At 43.0% G+C, this 23,676-nt stretch overlaps 1 protein-coding gene across 1 annotated transcript in view; it reads left to right on the top strand.

The window, feature by feature from the left end:
• Nucleotides 1-23,676, top strand: part of PTPRT (protein tyrosine phosphatase receptor type T) — a 443,055-nt gene that overhangs the window by 291,825 nt on the left and 127,554 nt on the right. Inside the window, exons 8-9 of the mRNA XM_041419248.1 lie at nt 512-808; nt 2,076-2,185. Coding sequence (XP_041275182.1) covers nt 512-808; nt 2,076-2,185 — 407 coding nt within the window. The remainder of the gene's footprint in view (nt 1-511; nt 809-2,075; nt 2,186-23,676) is intronic.

The following is a 23,676-nucleotide window of genomic DNA, read 5'->3' on the forward strand; positions in this document are numbered from 1 at the left end:
TCAGGACATTTGGGAGGGTTGGCTCATTACTATGGCAGCACCTGACCTGCAGTCAAGATTTAAGGCAGTGAACTCCACCACTGGACAGTGAAGAAGGAGATAATGGATGGAACTTTGGGAGGGGCTAAAGCGTTCAAAGGTGAAACCTCCATTGTGTGGGTGAGCACATGGTGGGGAAAATCCTTTGCTCCTCGTAATATTTTCTCTATTCAGTCTTCTGTTGTATTTTTGATAAGGTTTTAATAAACCTTTCTAAATTTTTGGAAGTGAGTAGCATTTTTCACATAACCACTGTTCAGGGTCTTGTGACAGGAAATTTCCAGGCAAAACTCAGGAGCAGAATGCAGCTGTGGATCCAATGTTCATTTCCCAACCACTTTGTACCTTGTACATACAAGAACATCCAGAACTGCGGAGTGCTGGGATACTCACACATGGAATGAAGTGTGTTAATGATGGCTGCCTTGATTAAACATCACATTGTGTTTCTGTTTCTTCTCCTGCTCCCCAGACCCCGTGCACGGGCCGCAGAACGTGGAGGTGGTGGACATCCGCTCGCGGCAGCTGACACTGCAGTGGGAGCCCTTCGGCTACGCCGTGACGCGCTGCCACAGCTACAACCTCACCGTGCACTACCAGTACGTCTTCAACCAGCAGAAATTCGAGGCAGAGGAGCTCATCCAAACTTCTTCTCACTACACCCTGCGAGGGCTCCGGCCCTTCATGACCATCAGGCTGAGGCTGGCTCTCTCCAACCCCGAGGGCAGAATGGAAAGCGAGGAGCTGGTGGTGCAAACTGAGGAGGATGGTAAGTTGTGGTGGGGTTGGTTGGTTGGGTTTGGAGGGAAGAGTAGTCTTCAAGTTGTGAATAACAGCATAACCCTCTGTCCTACAAGAATAGTGCAGCTTCTCTAGACAGTGTGTCTGTTTTGAGTGTAAAACTTGCAGGTTTAGATGATTTCCATTTCACAACCGTGTTCTTGAAAGGGTGAAGGTTCCTGAAGTGCTGGGGCATGACAGACACCAGTCTGAGCAGCTGTTAAAGAGCTGTAGGTTTAATTTTTCATGTTCTGAACCACCCAGCATCTTCCTTTGTCGTGTGGGCAAATGCAATCCTGTATTTATTGATTTTTCTTGTGCCTTCACAAAAAAGAAGGCATCCAAAAAAAAAAATGTATAGTTCCTTATTTTCCAGAGTGTAGCTTTTCTTAAAGGTGATCTTCTGGACATCACATTTTATAGAGAACTCAGAAGCAAAATTAATTGTGGGTATAAAAGAATGGTTGTGGATATAAAAGAACAGTTTTCTAGAGGAATTGATAGAAAGCTTCAAAGTGTTGTCATCCCACTGGAGCTATTTCAGACCAAGGACTAAATTCCTCTGCCTGGGCTGTACAAGTTACTGCCCTGAGATTCTCTTAGCTGAAAGTGGCTCCTCCAACCCCATATATCACATGGGGAGACACAAAAGGATGGCAAATATTTCAGAAAAATGAGCAGGGTTTTTATCAGACAGGCTTGGGAGTGCATTTAGTTGGTTATCTCCCATGGCATTAACATTTTGCTGGAGTAGGTGGATTTTTTTGAGCTGGCCTTGTAGCTGTAATGAAATATAAATCTTGCATTGTTACTTTACTAAGCAAATCAATCTTTGCTATGGATAAAGGTGTGCAGCCCCTTAGCATCTCCATGCCAAGGTGCAGTCTGGCTGTTTAGGTGGAAAGTTCTGCTGTTGTGTGGGTGGAGAAGGACAAATTAAATTCCCTGCTGCTGCTCTGCTGTACTGGAATAAAATCATACTGAAATTAGCATCATATTTTCATGGATTCTGATTTTATTTGTCACTTAGTGGTTACATTAGGGTATTGTTATTTGAACCAAAAGTTGATAAATAAGCCTTTCACATTGATAGTAGCTTGGTAATGGTAGTGCCTTGAGGGATTTTAATTTTTAATTTAATTTATTTATTTTTAACATTCTGTTTCCTGTCTGATGGCCTTTTGGTGTCTCATGTGTGTGCAGCTGGAGCTGGTGGAGTTTTTAACACGGTTTGTCTGGGTTTTTTTCCCCTGCAGTTCCTGGACCCGTTCCCTTGGAATCTATCCAAGGGGGACCTTTTGAAGAGAAGATCTACGTTCAGTGGAAGCCTCCAAATGAGACAAATGGCATCATTACACTCTATGAGGTGAGAAGAACAGATTGTTGTCAAGGAATACGTGCCACAGGGCCCTTTTCGTGTGTGTTTAAGCCAATCCTGAGCTCTGAGAGATCTCAGCCGGTGCTAAGAGAAGCCTGATTAAAATAGATAAGAATCTTCAAGATAGTCTGTTGCTACCACTGAAAAAAATTCCCAGTTCAAAAAAGAGAAAGATTTCTTTCCAATATTTGTGGCAAATTGAGAGCCACACATTTCCCCATGTCTCAGATGCCCTGTTTCCTTGTGCAGTAGCTCCAAGGTCTGTTTGTTTTCCTTTTTTTTTTCTTCTTGAGGTAAAACACTGCTAGGTTTTATACCTACACACAGTAACTGATTCCTCTTTGACTTCCACCTGTCACAGCACTTCCTGACAATATCAGCAGAAAGTAACCATCAACTCTTATCTCTTTTTGAACATTTCATATTTGTCCATCCCAACAATTTATCTGATGACAAAGTAGAGCAGGTTATGGGATGATCACTGACCATCCTGTGCCAGATGAGAAGTAAACAATTTAATGTGATTAAAGAGTTTTTCAGAGGTGGTGTTTCTTGTGAAGCTAAGGAAGTGTTACTGCTGTTACTTGCTCCTGGTGAAACTCTCCATAACATCATGTACACCCAAATATGGGGAACAGGAATGCAAGAGGAGGGACTCTTGAGGGAATCATGTGAAATGAAATACAGTCCTACAAGAGAAGGTAAAGGCACTTGGATTAAATAGCAGAAAGTGGTGCACCAGCACTGGCTGTGTGTGTCAGTTTATGGGTTCAGTATTTACCTCTGTAAGATTAGAGAAAGTAAAAGTAATTTTGTTTTTATGGTGACATAAAACCCCTCACTGTGTCTTGTGCAGCATCTTCTGGCACAGAGGAGCAAGAACCAGTATTTCACTCTCTCCTTTGTGCTTTTTGTACAAACTCACTTTAGAAAAGCCACAGGTGCAAGAAGCAGCTCTGACACCATCAATGAAGTTCTGCCTCTTTCCTCTTCCCATCCAGCCTCTCCATTTGGGACAGAGCGTCCTGTGATATGTCACTCCCAGATGTCCTTACTAGCACTGGCTCTCTCTGTGACAGTCACATGGGAAAAATGAAGAAGGTTTCACATCACTGATATCTTACACTCCAGCATGAGCAATGGATGAAAATTTCTCCTGCAACTTCACTTTTAGGTCATCATTTGGCTCACAAAGGCCAGACTGAGTTTGACACAGCAACACTAAACAGATGAACAGAATTTCCTCTTGCTAATTTAGTGTCATTTCAGCCAAGCTGAAACCCTTGACTAAGTCTGGAGTCATTGTTGGTCACTGTAGAGACACTTACGGAAATGCATGCGGGTGCAAATCATCTGTCAGTGCTAAAATAGAACCAGGCTTCATCATTTCATGGTCTTTGAGGGTGTCTGTGTAAGGAATTAGGCAATAAACCTGGGTGTGTTTTAAAGGAATTAGTCTGAATAGAATGTTACGAGTTCATTTTTTTCTAGAAACACAGGTGACCTATAACAGAACATTAAAATGACCCAAGTCAAATGATGCAAATGATGCAAAAATAACTCCTTTTAATTTTTAAAGAAGCTGTTTCTTACTAAAATATTGCCTTGGGCTCAGCTTGTTGAAAGGACTTCAGCAATCTGAGTAGCTTTTCTGGCAGAGCAGCTGCATGAGACACTTTAATGCCTGCAGGGTTGTGATGCATCATGACAGTGCCTTTGCCCCTGAAGTCATATCATTGCTTGAGTCTCAGAGGAGGCACAAACAAATTTTTCTTTTCTGATAATGACTCTCTGCATATTTGGCAGCTGGAGACAAAGAGAAGTCAAGGTGAATTCAAACTCTTCCCTCTTCCTCCTTTTCCTACTCCCCCCCCACCTCCAAAAGGATGAAGATCTGACTGCTAGAAACACCATGAGAGCCACAGTGCCTGGAAGCTGTCACGATGAAAATGTTGTCTATTCCTGTCCCTCCTTCCATATGAAAATTCCTACAGGAGCTTTCCACTGTCCATGGAAGCCTGAGACAAGTCCATCAGCTGGAGATAAAAATACAGGAGAGCAGCTGCACAACCTGGAGAGGTGGCCAGGGCACTCTCAGGGTGGTGTGCTCTGTTTGGAACGTGGGGATCCCTGCAGATGGAGCCCACACAATTCCTGTACTCTGTCACTGGTGTCACTGGGAATTCTGCTCTGTCCTGGGAGATTCAATGACCTTCCAGTGAATTTGCAGCTCTCTGGAAGCTCTGCAGTTATGTTGCTGTTATTAGGGAGAAAAAACACAGAGGCCTGTGAGCATTTATCAGTGAAAAAAAAAACCCTGCAGAGTATTTATTAAGTATTATCACTTTATGAACTTGAGTTAGTGGTGTCAGGTCCTGCTTTACACCTGGAGGTAGCTGGCTAAATTCACACATAAGAATTGTGCCACTGAGAGTCTCTCAAACCCCTCTGGGCACAAACCGTCCTAATAAAAACAAATAAAACCACACCTTCTCCTCCTAAGTAGTAGTTGCCTCCTCACCATCACCATCACAATCTGATTCATTGTATCTGGATATTGTATTTTTCCTCTAATTCTGTTAAAAAAAATGTTATAAGCTTCTACAATGCTTCAAAATAATCATGCTGTCTATTCTACTTGCATCCCACTTGCTTCCCTTTGGGACTGATTTTCTTCTCAGCTCCCTAATCATTCTTGCAGCTCCCTGCCAGATGTCCCTATAACCCAAATTGCTGTTGCAGTTTTCATATCCACTGCTTGGGTGCCAACTGGGCTGGGATTCAGCAGCACAACCTTCAGCAAGTCTTTTGGCAGCCAGAAGCACTAATTTCATAATGACTGAATACTTCTTAAGAGCCTAAACAGAATGGAAGGACCTTCATGAAGATTTTTGACTTCTGCAAGTCTCTTCTGATGGGTCTTTTTCCTTCCAAATGCTATTGCTGCCTTTTAACAAAGCAAGAGTGTTGCATTTAAAAGTGGTTTAACCCACTCTGTGTTGAGAATTAATTGTTTCACTGGGTACATTAACAGCTGGATTTTTAAACAGAAAGGCCTTTTAGATCCCTTGTAATTGCTATTCTAGATCCTTCTCTAATTGCAGTCTCTTTCTGGAGAGCAGAAACCTCTTGTTCAAGACAACTTGGAAAGCTGTGGGAATTACAAATCAGTGTGCTGGGAAGCTTAGGATATGAGCTGGGCAGAAAGGGAGAATGGAACAGATCATGCTGGGGTGATGCCTTGTGAAAGCTGACCTAGAACAGAGGCTGGATAGAGCTAAAGAATAAAGCAGGGATTTATTAAAAGGCTTCAATGGATCCACCTTGGGCAGCACAAGAGCCCAGCCAGGGCAGCACAACCCAAAATGGTCCCAAAATGGACAAGCGCTCACGGGGTCTCTCACTGTGATCAGTTCTGCTCCATTTGCAGATTGGAGTTCATTGTCCAGTTCCAGCTTTATCCCATGCAGTCCCATCCTGCTTGTTTTTCTCTCTTCAGCCCATGTTGTTTATGCTCTTTGGTCTGAAATTTGGGTCATTTGTCCTTGGTGCCCAGCTAGAGCAGGAAATATTTTGTCTCCCTGCTCTGTGCAGAGAGCTCACCATCCCCTAATATGAAGCCCAGGCCCACACAATAAAGCACCAGAGAATCTGAAAAATATAAAAGCTAAAACCTGAGGCACCAGGGGAGGCCAACAAAGCTCACAGGTGTGTGGTGAGACAGGAGGCGTTAGTCTGTCTGTCCATCAGGAAAGCCAGGGAGAAGCACAGCTACTGTTGGAAGCGACAGAGGGAAAGCTTAAAGCCTCTAACAGGTTCCCAGGTGGCTTCAAGGTGTGCAGGTACCTACAGGAGACAGGCAGACCAATCTGTGCTCAGAAACCCAGGTGAGAGCAGAGCTGGGCTTTGCTGGTTCCTTGGTTTGGGTAAGATGCTCCACGCAGAGGGTTCTGCTTGTGACACTCATGGAAGAGGCGATATTGCACTGGTACTGTCCTTATTGTCTCTGGGAGCAGCCTGTGAGTGCCACAACTCAGTCATATCTCAGTAATCCTGCCCCACCATCAATCTCCTTGCAGACTGAAAGCACCACAACTTGTTGAAATTTTGATTTTACTTTTTTTTTTTTTAACCAGTACTGAAAAGCTCTTCTGCTTTAAAATCCCTAATAATCAAATTCTGCTCATTGTCCTCACATCATGTGGGAGTTCAGCTTCAAAGCCTTTGTGTACAAAGACATGCAAAAAAGATTTATTCCTTTTAATTTTAATTTTTTCCTAAGTGTGTATAAAGTCAAACTACCATCGAACAGACACTGTCATTGGGCTGCAAGGGCAAGCAGTCTAATTTAAGGTCATAGACCAGCTTTGGCACTAAAATTCTTCTGCTTTTAGATGACATGAGGTTGTCTAAGATGTATGTTTAGTGCAAACTTGCATCTAGAAAATTTAAGTAAGCAAAACTTATAAATAATATCTGCATTTTTCTGTTCCTTTGGGCAGCTGAGAGCTTTCAGGTGCACTCTGGAAGTGATGCTGGCTTTTGCCTTTGTAAATACATTTTTGTATGTATTCGATTTCTCAGAATTGTCATTTTTAGAATATTTCACCCTTAAACATGAAGAAAAAAGGGGAAACCAACCTATCATTGCTGTCTGAAGTACTTGTCACATTGCTTGAGGGAAAGCATTTTTAGGGATATTGTAATCCTAACATCATTTAAAGGGTGGATCCCAAATGTTCAGCTTCTTGGCTGGAAAAATGGCTCCCAGACTGCTGAAGTCCTTTCAGTGAGCCATGCCTAAGATCAATGTTGAAACATTATAAACATTATAAAGTGCAGTCCTGTAATCACTTCTGTCCTCATCTTTAGGATTGTTAAATCCCTGGTGTTTTGGGGAAAAATAAGGGCAATGTTGAAACAGCAAATTGTCTTTTTAAACATTATAAAGTGCAGTCCTGTAATCACTTCTGTCCTCATCTTTAGGATTGTTAAATCCCTGGTGTTTTGGGGAAAAATAAGGATGTATTTGCAGCTTCTAACTAGCCAGTTTTGTCAGTCACTGTTTCTGAAGTGCTGTAAATCTCTATTTTGATGCCAGGAATAATAATACAAGGGACTTTCATACACAATTTCAGCTCTTTAATGGGATGCTTGGAGCCTAGTACATCTAATCCCAGTGGATTTGAGTTTAAATTGCACTTCAGAGGCTACAGATCCTCTTAGTTACCATGTAAAATTGCAGTCTGCCCTTCTTCATCTCTCCAGTTGCCAATATGCCATTTCTTCTCCATCACCTCACTCCCTTTTGCAATGCAGGAGAGGTTGTTACACGCAAACTGCCTCTTTAGAGCGTCTTGCATGAGGTCAATATTTGTAGGATGCATTGCCTGTATTTATAAAAGGGTGGAAACAAATTTCTTCCATCCTTGACCCCGGAAAGTGCATGCTTATTATAACAAAAAGCAGGATTATCTGGTGTGATAGCTATGCAGGGATATGCATCCATTTCTATTCATAGCCCTTTGCTAAGCTGTTCAGGAAACCTGATTTTTTTTTTTAGATAAAATCTTTACTGCTAAAAGGTGTTGCAACAAAAAAAAAAAAAAGATTTCCCTGGAAAAAGCTGCAAGGGTTGGGAACTCAGCTTGGCTTAGTCATTTGTTTGTTTATTTAAAGGGTTTGGGGGCTTTTTGTGGTTGTGAAGTGTGAAAAATGGCTCCCACAAGAAGGAAAGCAACAACCACAAAATCTTGCAACCGATTTATATAAAGCTCTACTGTTGAAATAGTGGAAAGATGACAATTGTGGGAAATTGCCTTCAGTGAGAAGTGGTTTTGAATGTTCCCATGAAAATCAATCATGTTACAGCCTCTCGATTGCATTCCATGGATGCAGGAGACTCCTGGGATGGAGCTTTCTCATTTAAACTCAGCTGGGGCTGCATTTAGCTGAGCATGAGCAGAACATCCTGGAGACCCTGTCAAGGGTTCAAAATGCAGGCAGTGAGCAATTAAAGATGGGGTATTGGGTCCTGGCATTATCAATCTGCGGGGACATTGCTGGGAATTATTCCCTCTTCATCTGCAGCACTAATGCTGTTTACCTCTGACACTGGATTTATAAGATGTAGTCTCTTGTTTGTCCAGAGTCCATGAAAGTTGATTACATCAAGAATAAGGGGTTTACTGCATCTGTGTTATATTGAATTAGACTTCTTTAATAATCTAAACTAGCAATGGAAGTGTGTGGCCATGTATCATCTGTTCGAGTCTGAAGCTCTGTCAGCCTGCGGAGGCTGTGTCACCTCCTCAGTGACGTGTAAGGAAAGCTGTTCACATCCAGCAGCTCAATTAGGTCTGGAGTTTATGGCTCTTAGCACAGAAGGGCCCTGGAACAGGGCTGGACTGGCTGAAGAGAAATTGTTTCTTTTATGCCTGCTGACTGTAGTATTTACTGAGCACTTGGTGAACAGGTTGGTTAAATGCTGCCAGTGTTCTGGGCTCCACTTAATAAAGATTCAGGCCAGAATAAGGGAAATGAACGGTGCTGATTGCACTGATTTATTATCATTTCTTGGCAACTGAGAAGGGTGATAAATCTGAGCATTGCTCACTCTCTCGGGAGCTTGGGATGCTGTGTTAGTCACAGATCCTGTGGCTCTGTTCCTAGAACAAGGCAGGGCTCATTCAGAGAGCTTTCCTGTGAAACTTGAGCATCACAAGGTCACAGGAAATATCTTTCCCCCCACCCCACAACCAGTGGCATCCCACAGAGAGCTTCTCCCTTCCACCCCCATGCTCTTTAATCAATTTTAATACATTAATAGGGTGTATAAGCTCCTCTGTCAGCATAGAATATGAGCATGTGCTTCCTGCCAAACTCAGGGTGTTCAGTCAAGGTGGCTTCTCTGACCCTGCAAGGAAAGCACAATTCACCTGTGTGCAACAAATGCAGCTGTTCTGGTGGAACAGGATGGTTTTCCTTCCCCATCACCTTTGGAAACATCAGATGCTGTGGCAGGACTGGAGTTAGTCTGAGCTGTGTTGATTTAAGGTGCTGTGGGGAGCTGATAGGAGTTAGGCTGGGCTCTGTCTGCCTGGCACAGCCCAGGGTGCTGGCTCTGCTTGGCTGCTTCTGCCTCTCCAGCTAAGGACAGCAGCAGTAGGGAGTTTACTCCAGATGCAGGCTGGGGGTTTACTCAGGGATTACTCCTTGTTGGAAAGAGCCTGCTGTATTGATGCTTTAGAATTTTAGCATGCATATTTTTCATACATTTGTAACCCTGCAGTTGTTCAGTGTATAGCTCCAAACCCCACACACAGTGTGAGCTGCTGCTTTCCCAGTTTGGGAAAACACAACAATTCCTCTCCAGGTTGGCAATCAAGGACACCTCACTGCCTCAGAGCCCAGAGATGGAAACAAAAGTGAGTTGGGGAGGAGTAAACTTGGGGTAAATGACTTCATTACCTGAAGCTGTAATTGGAAGATGAACCCCCAATATGCAAAAGGACCAAACTTACAAAAGTGTGAAAAGCCATGACCCATGGTCCATTTTTGGGTGTAGCTCCTAGGTGAGCTTCATCTGCCCAAAATGTACCTGAAGACCCTTCAATAAATATAACTGCTTGTTATTCCCTAATTTTGTCTGGCCTCTGATTTTAGATAGCCCCAGCAAAGCACCAGTTTCTTATTGCTCCTCTCCACCCTGTCCCAGTTACTTTAGCACAGCCTTAAACTTAGGGAATGTTTAAATGTTTCCCTAATTAGGGATGCTTTTCTGAATAAGCACCTCAAAGAGCTTTTGAACAAACTTCTTCAAATTATATAGGATTCTTAATTGTGTGTTACTCATTTGCTGTTACTTGCAAGATGTGCTTAACTTGGGAGCATTTGTTAATGATGCTTTTTAAAATCCTGTGGTTTCCAGTAACATCTTAGGAAGAAAATGAGAGGGTTTTTCTGAGAAACTCAGATGTCAGGGTTTTTCAAATGTATGACAACCTCCAGGTAAGTAGCATACTTGTGTTATAAATAGAATGAATCAACTGTTTAAAAAAAATTGCTTGATCAAGCTTTTCAGAAATAAAAGCATAATGTGGTCCCTTGAGCACAACAATTTCTTTGATTACCTTTTTATTGTTCTTTTGAAGCCAATAGACATGCAGTGATATAAATCCCATGCAAATGAGAAGATATTTGGTTACAACAACACTGTTTTTTTAGGAGCTGAATTATTTTAGTGTGCACATTGTGCTTTTTCTAAGCCAAACTAAATGATAAGAACTGAAAAAAACCTCCAATTTATTCTTTCTTGTAACGAAGTTCAGTTTTAAAATATCCTTTTGTAGATACATCAGCATCTTTTCTTTCTGCCTTCCAATATGTTTTTTTCCCCAGAAAAAAAATACCATTTCAGTCTATTCTTTTTTCTTCTCTATAGTGCTCATTCATGAGAACAGCTGATCCTTCATCCCATTTCCTCCATCTCGTCTTTTCACGTGGCAGAGTACCTGTGCAGTTAGAGTACTACAAAGCTCTTTAAAAACTCCATTTTCACATCTTGCATTATTTTGTTTACCAAAATGTAACAGTTAGCTAAGTTGAAAGCAAACTGCAGATGCATGTTTGCACTTCCTTCCCAGATTGTTGGGTTTTTCCCTCTGTTTCATCTTCAGTACTGTTTAATTTAGAAATACATACAGCTGGATAATTCTGGTGTGGTGGTGGTTTCATCCTGATAATGGATGCCACTGAGGAACTTTGTAAAGGGGGAGAAGCCAGTCAAGGTGATCTTTGCATCACCTTCAGCAGTATGGATGTGAGGATGCACGGCTCCTTTTGGGAAATTCACCTTGTTGCTGTCCTTTGTGTTTGTGTCTTGGAGCCAGTCTTTATGATCCTGCCATCCAGTGGACAGGATGGGTTTGGGTTTAGTTTTCTGTGCCCTTCTCATTTACCAGTTTCTGTCACTTGGAGTCCCCTGCCTCCTTTCTCCTTCCCCCTTTTCCCTTCCCTGTTGGTTACACTTTCCCCTGATCCTGCTGTCCAGGTGGTATTGCTGGCAGTGAGGGTGAGGTGCCTTTCAGAAGAATGAAGGCTTTAGCACAGGGAGAACTTTTCCTTTTGTTCTCAATTCACCTGCTTTGCTCTGAATTTGAGAAAAGTGACTTAGGGTGAGCTTGGATGGGGCTTGGAGTGAGCTGGCCTAGTGGAAGGTGGCAGGGGGTTGAGCTGGGATGACCTTTAAGGTCTCTTCCAACCCAAACCATTCTGTGAGGCAGACACTTGACTTGGAGAATAAATACAAATACATATCTTAAGATTCAAGTGACTGTAACGACACCATCTCACAACTGTCAGTACAGTAAGAGCTAACACTGGTATTTGATCTATGAATGTGGCCAAACCATTCTGTACACTCATGGGCCTTGCTGCTGCTGCTTTCTGCTGTGCAGCAGAGCCAGCAGCTGTGTGTGATGCTGCTCACATCCCACTTGCTGGTTTGGGGGCTGTTCCTTGCCCACAGCTTTCCTTACACCCAGTATATCATGGCAAACCACAATGAGGGATTTTAGGCAGAGTTTTCAGCATCAAGGAATAACTGAGGAACAAGCATGGAGATTGAATAACTGCCTCAATGCTGCAGTCCTATCAACGCAATTTCTACAGTTGTCATTTTCTGCTATTAAGCTGAACAATGAGGCTCTCCAATAAAATCATATGAAATAACAGCTCATTAAAAGCTCTCCTTAATATATAGCATGCTAATTAATGTCAGTGGGGTGCAGGCTTGAATGGCAGAATAGACTATAATGTTTAGAAAGTAGGTAAAATAAAAGAAGATATTTTATCGTTAATGACCTTTTAGTAAACCTAATGAAATCCTTAACGGCCTGAATGCATTACTGAGGCACTCCCAATTGCTTTGCTACCTAGTCCATTCTTCCTCCTTTTCTCACAGACATTAAACTTGGCTTTGTTTATAAAAAAAAATGCCATAAGGAAATATTTCCCAAGGAAATATGAAGAGGAAGAAAGAGTGTGCAAAAGGAGAATAGAAGAGACTTCGCAGCCCTGCTACCCCTGGTCCTGGTCAAGACTGGGTGCAGGACCATGTTCTGTCCTGCCTTGGCTGTGCTGCCTGTGTTTGTATTCAGGTTTAATTGCCCCTGTGTTTACGTGGCTCTCAGTAAATAGGCCAGGGAGCAAATGGGCCTCTTTTATTCCCACGGTCTCCTTGGGTTAACTTCCATATTCATTCCTAATGAATAGCTGTGCTCTGGCTTTTTATACTCCTACCAGCCATGCTGTGCTTGTGCTGTGACTCAATTAAAGGATTTTATTCTGCAGGGCTTTTAGTCTTTCACGTGTTGCCAGCCTTAAATATAACTTGCAAATGATGATTAACTCTGCCTTAACCTTATCCCAAAAGAAGTAGCGCAAGAATGGAAAAACGAAAGGCCTTTGGTTCCTCCCATTTCCTGGGTGAAAATCAGTGGGCTGGGGAAGGATGTAAGTGCAATAATTGCCTGGCTTAAAGTGAGTTTTAAGATGGAAAATGTCCCCATTCATCTGATCATAAAATACATTCTTCAGCTCTTTACTTTTCCAGCACTGAAGAAGGATCTGGATCGTGCACTAACCTGTTCACCAACCCTTCCCTGTCATTGGAAGATAAATTCCTTCCAATTACTCCCTTTGTGCCATATTTGGTGCAATTAACTTTAGTCCCCTAGCCCGAAATGTCTGAAACTCCCTGATAAGATTGAACCTAAGTCCATCCCAGCTGCAATCTGAAGTCACCTGCAGTAATAATTGTTCCTAGGAAGCGCAGGCAGCTGGGGAGTCTCAGAGGAGAAGAGCCCCTGGCTTGCGGTGTAATCATGTTTCAATCAGCTTCACGGAACCATGAAATGGATTGTCCCCCTGACGTTCCTGTTCTCTAGAGCACACACTCTGCTGGGCAAGCTAATTCCTTGTTTGGCTGCAAGCACAAAAAGAGCTTCTGGTTTCCCCTCCCAACCCTGCAAACCAAGGAGGAAAGGAGCACAAATCACCTTGAAATCAGAATTTGAGAGCGTAGCAGCATCAGCCAACCCTGTTTTGTTTTCACAGTCATCCAATGAGTGGTGCTTTAGGATGCCCAGGCTGTTGGCTGTGTGCAAGGGGACTTGGATGAATGACAAAGCCAGCAGTGGTGATGAGCAAGTGGTGATCAAAAAGCTGCAGGAGCTGCAGTCTGACAGGAAAGAGAACATAGCCAGTGTCTTGTAAATATGGTGTCCCCTTGGATGGAGCTCCTCTCCCCTCTCTTCTGGAGCTGGAAAAAAGAAGATGCTGTGAAGACACAGTCCTCAGGCAGTGAAGGATATTCTTTTTCAGATACCTTCAGGGAAGGTCTGGTCATGTCTCGACAGAATTTAATTCCCATTTCAAACTCCCATCTTTCAGGAATATTTTGGTCTTTCAACATTAGTGAAACTTCATTTGAAACAAATCCAAAATCAGCTCACCAGTGAAAATTCCAGGAACCCTCTCTTACACTTGAGTGTTGTTGCTGGAAGATTTAACATGTCTGACAGTTTTGTATTTTGTGTTGAAGTTCCCAGTATGGGGTCACTCTGGATTTCAGGTCTGAAACCCTTCTGCTGATGGAAATGATTCATTAAGTCCTGAGCTTTCATGGGCCAGCTCTACAGTTCACAGGAAAGAATCAAGAAAACAAGGCTATTGCTGTTATTCTTAAAATGCTTCCACAAGGCCCATATGTTGGAGAGAGGACACAAGCTCAAAAATATCTAATAATCAAATATAACAAAACAACTTCCCTGTGCTGAAATAGCAGAACCATGCTTCTATCCAGATTTATGTTATTGTTTAGAATGAGTGATTTTCCCTAAGGCTCACACCTTGGTGCTTTTCAAGGGTCAGGATTGTCGTTCCCCAAACTGCAGGGCAAGCTCAAGGTTTTCCTGCTCCATGAGCCCCTGCCCAGAACAGGTCCCATGTGAGGGTGATAGTCCAGTTCTTCCCAGGGCTGCAGTCCTGGCAGCAGAGCAATGGGAAGTGATGAGTTTTATTTGTTTATTTTCTTTTGCACAGAGCACAAGGGCCTTGTGGCTGCCCAATCATTATTAGTTTGTCTACTGGAAACAAGAAATCCAAACACAAGTCATGCATACAGAACTCTTGCATGTTACTGTCTAGAATATTTTTCCTTTTAGTGTTTGATAAGTTCCTTTTTCCACTGAGCCAAAAGGGTTTTTTCTGAGCTATTTAACTTTGTCTCTGTGACAGTGTTGAACTTGAACTAAATTTAAAGAGGAAAAAATGCATATACAGCATTATTAACTTGCCATTTTCTTATTTAGGCCACAGACAAATTAGAAGTTATTCAAGTTATCCAGACAAAAGCTACATCCTTACCAATCCAACATCCTTATTACAAGTGAACTTTGTGAACTCATCCACGTTGCTGCTGAGCAATCACTGCTGCTTGGTGAATGCAACTCAGTCCTTTCCCTCACACTGTAATCTTTCTCTCTCATTATGTTTTATAAAATCTGTCTTGCAATGCCCCTCACTCCAGAAACATTCTTTCTTCTTTCCAAACCTGTCTCTAGCAGAGAACAGGTTTCCAGCTAGATAAACCCATGGCTTCAGCTTTCAGAGGAGTTGCCAGCATGAGACAAGTCTGTGCTGGAGTGAGACTGAGGCTGTAGCAACCTTGGCTTGGGCAGGAGTAACGAGACACAGCCCTGGGCTATGAATTGCAGTGACTTGGGAACGGGGGAATTCATTCTGCTTTGCCTGAGGCAAAGGTCTGCCATGCTGCCAGCTGAGTTTCTTAGACTCTCCTTTTCCTCTGTCATGGAAATAAGTACCAAGAAAGCTGCTTCTGAAAGACTTTTGAGGAAATCCCTTGTTACCTGCTACTAGTTTAAATTGTGTAATCTGGCAGCAGAGGGACATCTATTTCTGGCTGCTTTGCTGACAGGTTTAAATAAAGACTGTGGACTTTGCAGGACTTTGGAATAGCCTTTTTGTGGACCATGAGAAATTCCCTGCAGCTACAGTGGTTTGCTAGGCATTGTCAAGGCAAGGATGACAATCAGTGAGCTGCAGTTCTGCCTGCTGCATGGAGATCTTGGTGTTTTCCTTTACTCTGAGCGCCTCAGTGGTGTGAGACAAAAACTATGTCAGTGCATCAGGCATTTCTAATAGGGAAACATGGTAGCAGTGGCTCTTTTCTTCCCCAGCAAATCTGATGAAGAGGAAGCCCTAGTGAAGCATTCATGCCCAGGAAGAATCAAGATGTGCAGTTTACCCACTGCTTTTTCAAGTCATTACTTAATTGTTTTAGCAGCTTCCCTCCTCATGGGCTCCACACACATCTCAGTGACCAAGTTATTCGCTGGGATTTAACACTGTCCTGTCTAAACAGAATATCTGTGAACATAATGCTTAGTGGTGTGCTGGGGGCACACACTGCTCGTGGAAGTCTTGCCTGTAATTAATCAGTTCAGCATAAGATAAACCTAGCAGAGTTTTGGTAGACAATTCTAAACCTGCTGAGGCTGAGCATGCATCTGTTTTGTGCGCAGTTCCAAATTGGTGTTTCAGTGTTGTCTGAAATAAGCACAGAAAGAAAATAACTCTCCAATTGTTGGTGTGCAGAGCAGTGGGTCTTTCAGGAGTGGTAGCATCTGCTTTGTGGAGAAAGCCACATTTTTGTACCACTAGTAGCATTTATTGTACAGACCTGTTCTGCAGTGATTTGACGCTCCTGCCAGTCTGTGGCAGGTGGGTAAGAGATTGTGGTTTGAGTTTGCTGCTCTCTGTGCTACTGTGCTGAACAGGCAGAGTCCTGGATGAGATTGGCAGAACTGCCATCTGCTCAGGAGATCTCGGAGTCCTCCCCAGTCCCTTACTGAACTTACAGGCTGTGTCAGGTGCCGATGAAAAAACTAACAGCAGCTCTTAGGGAGAGCAGTGTTCCTGCTGGATGGCACTGATCCCTTTAGGATCCCTGCTTTAGGATCCCTGCTGTGCCTGCAAAGCAGCCGTGCTGCCCCTGAGCACCCAAGTGCTGGCACCATGTGCAGCGCATGTCCCTTACCCTCTCCCCAGGTGAACAGAGGGAAATCACATAACAGCAAAAGCAGTGGACAGCTTTGAGTTAGTTTTCATGCTCCATAGTAACTGCTGGAAGAGGTGGCGTTACAGAAGATAGAGATTAATTTTATTTTTCATTTACTTGCCTTCAAAAGATGTGGCAGCTCCTACTGATGATATTTCTATGTGTTCATACTGATAAGGATAAGTAATAATTTATGGGAGGACCACTTTCCTCTGCATCCTGTTCTCACTTAAAGGGCTACAGGATTTGGGGATTTGGGCAGAATACTCTGGCATGGCTTGTGCAGCTTTTACCAAGATGATAGTCTCTAAATTTACTATTTATAAATATTTCTGCATATAAATTAGTGATTATAACTATTGCCTGCAGCAGAAAACAATCTGGTACAACCCATTCAGCCTTGTCTGCCCCTCAGAGAGCCATTGTTTTGCTGAGGAAGGTAACAGATGAGGTGACAGAGCTCTTCTCTGAGGTGACACTTGTTTTTCCTACTTGCCATTGCAGGCAGATATGTCTCTGGATATAAATGCAGAGGAAGATATGTTGCCTTCTGTTCAGCAGGTTTTCCTTTTCATGCCCAAGTCCCTAGAGGGAAATATGCTTTAGTGGATTGAGGCTCTTGCTAAGCATCAATGCAGTCTTATGATATTAAATTAAAATTAATGTCACTGCCAAGAACCTGCAGTGTTCAGGAGCCAATGTCACACCTTTGAGGCAGGGACAAGAGATGACCACCGAAGAGATTATGGGTTCCTGCCTTCTTTTCAAACTTTGGGAGCTGAAGTGATGGCTAGATCAGTTTTGTAGCTCAAGAAGCCAAACCGTTTTGCAGATATCTATGTAAATCTGACTTGAATTTGACCTCTAGAGAGATGTCTGGGGTCATCCTTTTTATTCAGGACACACACACTGCAAGAACTGCCTGGGCTGATGAATTTTTGGGTGCACTTACACCCAAGTTCTAAGTATTATGATGGTAGACTCATCTAATAACAGCAGACTTGGAGTCTGATCATCAGTTTTACAGAATAATCTGAGTTACAAGGGATCCACAAGGATCATCAAGTCCAGTTCTTAAGTGAATGGCCCATACAGGAGCTGAACCACCAGCCGTGGTGTTTTTAGCACCAGGCTCTGACCAGCTGAGCTAATCTCAGGCTCTCTTCACTAAAACTGGCTTTTCTTCATTTATTTGTTCCTGGTTTGTCCCTGGAAATGCTACCATTTCCTTAGCCTCTTTTGGGTGTTACAGACACTGCAAAGGGAGAGTGTGTGTGAGGGACCTTGAGTTGTATCCTAGTGTCCCAAACAAGTGTTTCTAGCAGCTGTGTTCTCAGTGCATTGATTTTTGCCAATGTGACAGTAAAAAGAAAAGTAACTGTACGGGGGAGTGAAAAAGGGTGAACAAAAAGCCCACAAACCTCCCAGTGTCTGAAACTAAGCCAGTCCTCACTGTGAGAGTGGGAAGAGTCGTCTCTCTGCAGATGAGTTCTGTGAGCAGCAAGTCATGCAGACATCAGTGACTACGAAATAATGACTTTGTGTTGGAGTGTGGCTTGTGCTCTTGTACTGCCATTACTTCTCTTCCCACTCAGAGTACTCATTGTACCATCCTTCCAACATGATAAACATACCTGGAATGACAATGCCTGGCTGTATCCTCATAGAGGAACTCCTAATTATAGGAGAGATCTTGAGGTTATGGTGACAATGCTGCGTAGATGCAAAGTGGTACTTTCCAAAAGGGCTCTAGAGAACCCTTAATTCTGCCTTGCCTTGTGTCTGTCCACCTTGGCTTTTTGGGGTCAAGTTGTTCCCATGATGGGCATGTTTTCAGAGGGCATCTTGACTTTTGCAAAGCTCTGGGTAGATCTGTCTCACCACTCTCACTCTAATAGCAGAATATTTGGAGCTGCAAATGCAAGTTATTAGTAGCAGCTCTCCATGGATCTATTTGTGACCATACTGCATGGCCTGTACGTAGTAGGTGGATGTTGTTGGGAGAGGAAGATGCAGTTGTGAGAAATATCTGAGTAAAGTAATACTTCTGGAAGGAGTTGGACTGTCTTTTTCACAGACATTTTAGCTGTGAGGAGTAAAAAGCTCTCAGTGAAGAGTTGTTGTCAGCCTTGCCCAGCAGCATCCTGGGCTTTCCTGACCCTTCATCACAGGCTGCTCACATTGGGTTTGTGTAGCTCACTTCAGAGAAATGGGGTGAAAAAAACCCCAAAAAAACAGTGAACATTTGGCCTGTAGACCCAACACTGCAGAGACAGGGGATGAGCTGGACCCCACTCAGCGCTTGGAGTAGGAAGTGGATTTGCAGGGCTGGAGCTGCAGAGGTCAAGCACTCTGCAAACACAGCTCACACAAACAGCACAATGTCAGCAAGGTTTCCCCTCTGCATCAGCTGAGACCTTGGTTTAGTATTTTCTTTGCCAACTTCAATGCAGGTTATTGCTAAATTCTAGCCATTAAGAATGAAAGTTTGCAATCCATGTGTAATTTTAAAAAATTGCTTAAAAATAAGATCGTAATTATTTAGCAGGAGGCAGTTTAAAAAAAAATATTGCACCATGAAAACTAATAGAACCTTGATGCAATATTCAAAGTGGCTGGAACTGTTTTTAGTTATGCTGTTTTATCAAAAAATGGCCCATAAAAATTTATATTATTTTAGAGCTTTAATTAGCTAAGTATGTAAACTAAAATAAATAAGAGTTTTGGAGACATTCAGAGGGGAAGAAAAGACAATATAAATGTTCATTCTAATTCTTATTTAGATGAAGAGTAATTATTTCCTTTGATGTTAAATCACCTTTTCTTTTTCTCACTCCATCCGTGAATTTTCTCTCTGCTAACAGAACCTTGGGATTTTATTCCCAACACTTTGGCCCTGTCATTCTGCTTTATTAAACTAGCAGTTTGTTTGAACACTTCAGTTACTCATTAAATTTTACATTTTCTCTAGCTGTATTAATCACTGCTTTTTACGGACTGGGAATGTAAATGATCCCTTTGCCATCTACCCTGTGGGATAATTTGCCTTTGTAAGAGGCTCCTCAGCATTTCATGCAGTTTTCCTAGTCTTGTAATAAGTGGGTTTTTCTCCCTTCACTGTAAGATTTACTTTGGATCCTGCTTTTTACTATTGTTTGGCACAAAGCAATTCCCCCCAAAAGTCAGATTTTCATAAAACTAACAGTCCTATTTACGTGCTGCTCTGGCATTAAACTGTGCATATGCAAATGGCAAAATGCAAATGTGGGAATGTGTTAAAAGAGCCACTCCGTGGCTGGGGGAGAGAAATCGCTTCTCTCAAATCTCCAAGCCTTCCAAGCGTGCTCACACAGATGAAAACTGGCTTAAATCCCTTGGGAAAATGGAAAATTTAGCTCAGAGATCAATAATGTGTGAACGTGGCACAAAGAGCTTGTTCCCAGAGAGGAAACGTGGCTGATAACCCGGCTGTGGTGTGACATGGGAACAGCAGCCAGGGATGTGCTGGAGGCAGGGAATGTTGGTGTTTTACACTTCTATTCCAGCAGATTTCCTCATAAACATGGAAGCTTGGTAGTGAGGAGCTCCAGGAGAGCCTGCTTGTCTCAAGAGCTGGGGAAGGGATTCCAGTGCTCCAGGTGGGGTTGGTGGGGTTGGAATCACACAGGAGCCTCGTTGCTTGCCACAGCTCAGGAGGATGAGCAAACAATCAGAATATCCTGAGCTGGGAGTGATGCCTTGTGCAGGCTGACCTAGAACAGAGCCTAGACAGAGCTAAAGAATAAAGCAGGGATTTATTAAAAGGCCTCAATGGATCCACCTTGGGCAGCTCAACCCAAAATTGACCCAAAATGCACAAGCGCTCATGGGGTCTCTCACTGTGATCAGTTCTGCTCCATTTGCATATTGGAGTTAATTGTCCAATTACAGCTTTAGCCCATGCAGTCCCATCCTGCTTGTTTTTCTCTCTTCAGCCCACGTTGTTTGTGCTCTTGGGCCTGAGATTTTGATGATTTGTCCTTGGTGCCCAGCTAGAGCAGGAATTGTTTTCTCTCCCTGCTCTGTGCAGAGAGCTCACCATCCCCTAATATCATGCTCAAAAGCACACACTAAAGCAGCACAGAATATGAAAATATAAAAGCTAAAACCTGAGGCATCAGGAGGGACCCCCAGGATCACCCAGCCCAGCCCCAGCCCAGCCCAGACCCCCCAACAACCCCACCCTGGGCACCCCTGGCAGCGCTGTCCCAGCGCTCCTGGAGCTCTGGCAGCCTCGGGGCCGTGCCCATTCCCTGGGGAGCCTGGGCAGTGCCCATTTGGTCTCCCCCACACTCCAGTTAAACTCTGGGATTAGTAGCCTATCCCTGTAACTCTGGCCGTAGGGAATCTGGCAATTAAAAGAAGATGAAGCATTTAGTTTTGAAAATGTTTACATTTGGAGCCAATTGTTTACATTTGCTCCATGACTGCTGTAATTTTTCTAATTCGCAGTTTGTTCATTTTTGCCATCAAGATTTGATCTATGTTTGAGAAATGCCAAATCTGGAAGAATTTAGCAGCTTCCCCATGGAGTAATAGGCTTCCCTTGCCAAATGGTTGTGATGTAGACAACACCAATGTTTTTAGGTCTGAGACCTACACTCAGATGTCCCCTGTGGTCCCCTGATCTGCCTGGGATGGTTCAGGTTTGTTCTGTTTCCAAGAGCTGTGCAACAAAGGCTCCTCACACCTTAAGGACAAAATCCACTGACTGGGGATCCTGGGACCTTCAGAGGTCAGAGAACCAGACCAGAGATAATTAGATTTCACTGCTTGGAAGGGTCAGAGAGAATAAGAATGACCAGACCACTTGTGACAGAGTAAAAGAAGGGAGAGACTTGAAGTGCCAAAGGGCTGAGCTGTCTCACAGCAAAGGCTCAGGACCATTTGGTTTTCTCTTGCAGCGACTGCAGAGCTGCTGCTCTCTGCACCCACCAGGCTCTGTGTGTGTTTGAGTCATATAGATCAAAACACACTTACACTGCTGCGTCTTTCAGCAACAGCTTTCATGCAAATTGTGGCTTTTTTTTTTCAATAAATTACCCTTAATTTGAATCAATAAAAAAATCTGCCTTTCCATTACTGTGTGATGACTCTCTCTGGCTCCCTAGTGAATTCACAAATCTGTTTCATGTTCAAGCCTCCAAATTATTTTGATGAGAAATAAGATGAAGCAGTATAAACTAAGTTTTCTGCGTGACTTTTCAGGACCAGGTGTCTGCACTCTAATTTGCCACATTTTGATGCCACCCTCCTTGTGTTTTAGACGTGGGAGCTGAAGCTGAGTCTCATTCAAATTTGTGTTCTTGTTATTCCTATTCAGATTCTGAATACTGGCTGGTGAAAGGCTCTAATACTCCAGTAAGTCCAGGAGCAGCTGCTAAATCTATTTAAATTGTACTTTGTACCAAGATGAAATTGTCAATAAAGGACCTTTTTCCTTCTATAAAATGCCCTGATTTTTTTTTTTCAGGGTAAGTTTAGGCAGCAACTACCTGAAGTTATTTGGCCTTTCAGGTATGGGTAAGCATAACATTTCTACACTTTTTATTTGAAGCCTATTGCCATCTTAACTGACTTACCAGATTTGGAAAATTCATTTCAAGGGTCTGTAAAACCCTGAAATCAGGCGAAAAGAAGCTGGTGCAAAATACTTTATTCACAGCTTTGTTATGTCCAATAACATGCAATTATTTTTATGTTCTTTGAGGCTGAACCACTATAAGGCTTTGAGGCTGAAATCATGAATCACTTGAGACAATCAGAAAATAAAGTCTTGCACTGATCAAGGGCTTTTATTGCTGAAATTACAACTCAAGCTTGACCACAAATAGACATTCCTTTTCTAGTGGTGGCATTTAGACTTTTGAAGTATGTAATGTGAGTCCTGCGGGAATTAATATATCCTCTACCCATTTTGATTTGTGGAAACCCCTGGACTACTTTCTTTCCCCTGGAACATTTTTTGTGAAGGTGCAGACCACTGTACAGCAAATTTAATTATCCTGCCTAGCTTGTTTTTCAGTCATCTTTAAAATAGTCTGCAGTGTGTCAGACATCCAGGAAAAAAAAAAAAAACAAAATTAAAGAAACACTGTTAGGATTTGAAAAGTGTGATCTGGGTGGATGGAGGAGAATGTGGCATCAGAATGATTTGCTGCATGAATCACTGTGACTAAGTGTCCTTTACGCACTTGCCTGGGGTTGTAAAAGTCTGGAGTCAGAGCCTGAGGGGGTTCCTGCCTTTTCCTCCCCTGGCACCGCTGCAGTCATCCTGCAGTGTAGGAAGCACAGCCCAGGGTCACGGTGACTGGCTATATGGGACAGAGTGGGAGAGAAAGAAATGCCTTAAAGAGGAAGAAATATCCACCATTTCTTGTTCTGAGCTCCTCTAATTGTGCTTTATAATTGAAACCTAATGAAGTACGCTTTGAAAAGTGCCCGAGCATTGAGGCTGAGTTTTATCCTGCAGTTCCCAGCATGGGAATCCCAAATCTGCATCTGCAGCAAATAATCTTGGTCACCTCCTCACCAGGGCATGTTGAAAACTCAGGGCTTCTTCTGGTGTTCATCAAGGCACCACAGCTCTGCTCCTGCCCCAGCTCCGTGCCCAGACACTGGCCCAGCAGAGGTGTTGGCACTGTGCCTTCCTTGGCACCAAGGAGCCAAGCTGCTTTTTTCCCCTCCTGCCCTCCCCAAACCCTTCTGGAGTTCTGGGCAAAGCAGGGAATGCAGAACACTGTGTTGGAACACAGTGTTCCTGAGGTCCCTGGTTACTGAGAATTTCAGAGTTTCTGTGCTGCCAGGCTCTGACCCCCAAGAGGACACTGCATTTGACCTGAGGCCATAGAGAAGGCTTCCAAAATGGAATGATAGAACTGGGATTGTGGGTGTGGAGTTTGAATAGAAGTGTGTGATATCACAGGGTGGGAAACTTAGAGTTTAACGGTTTAGAATATAGTAATAGATATAAAGCAAGATGGAGGTTTTAGGGGGGAGGCTGGTCCTTCTTCTTCACTTTCTTCTTCACCTTCTTCTTTACCTTCTTCTTCACCTTCTTCTCCATGGGTTTGGGTGGTTTTGTGTAATTGGATAAAAAAGTACACATTGTGGGCACGGGTGGTTGGTTATTGGGTTAAAAGTAAAAATAATTTAGGTGTAATTTCTTAATTGGACAGCTTATCCTTAAAAGACCTTGTAGAAAGAGAGATAGGGTTCCATTTTTAGTTGTTAGAGTGAAGTGCTGTAGAAGTCACACTTTGTGAGACTGAAAAATTGACAAGAATTAATAAACATC

The sequence above is a fragment of the Onychostruthus taczanowskii genome, unplaced genomic scaffold (assembly GCF_017590055.1).
Source record: "Onychostruthus taczanowskii isolate IOZ18803 unplaced genomic scaffold, ASM1759005v1 scaffold60, whole genome shotgun sequence".
NCBI classification, from domain to species: Eukaryota; Metazoa; Chordata; class Aves; order Passeriformes; family Passeridae; genus Onychostruthus; species Onychostruthus taczanowskii.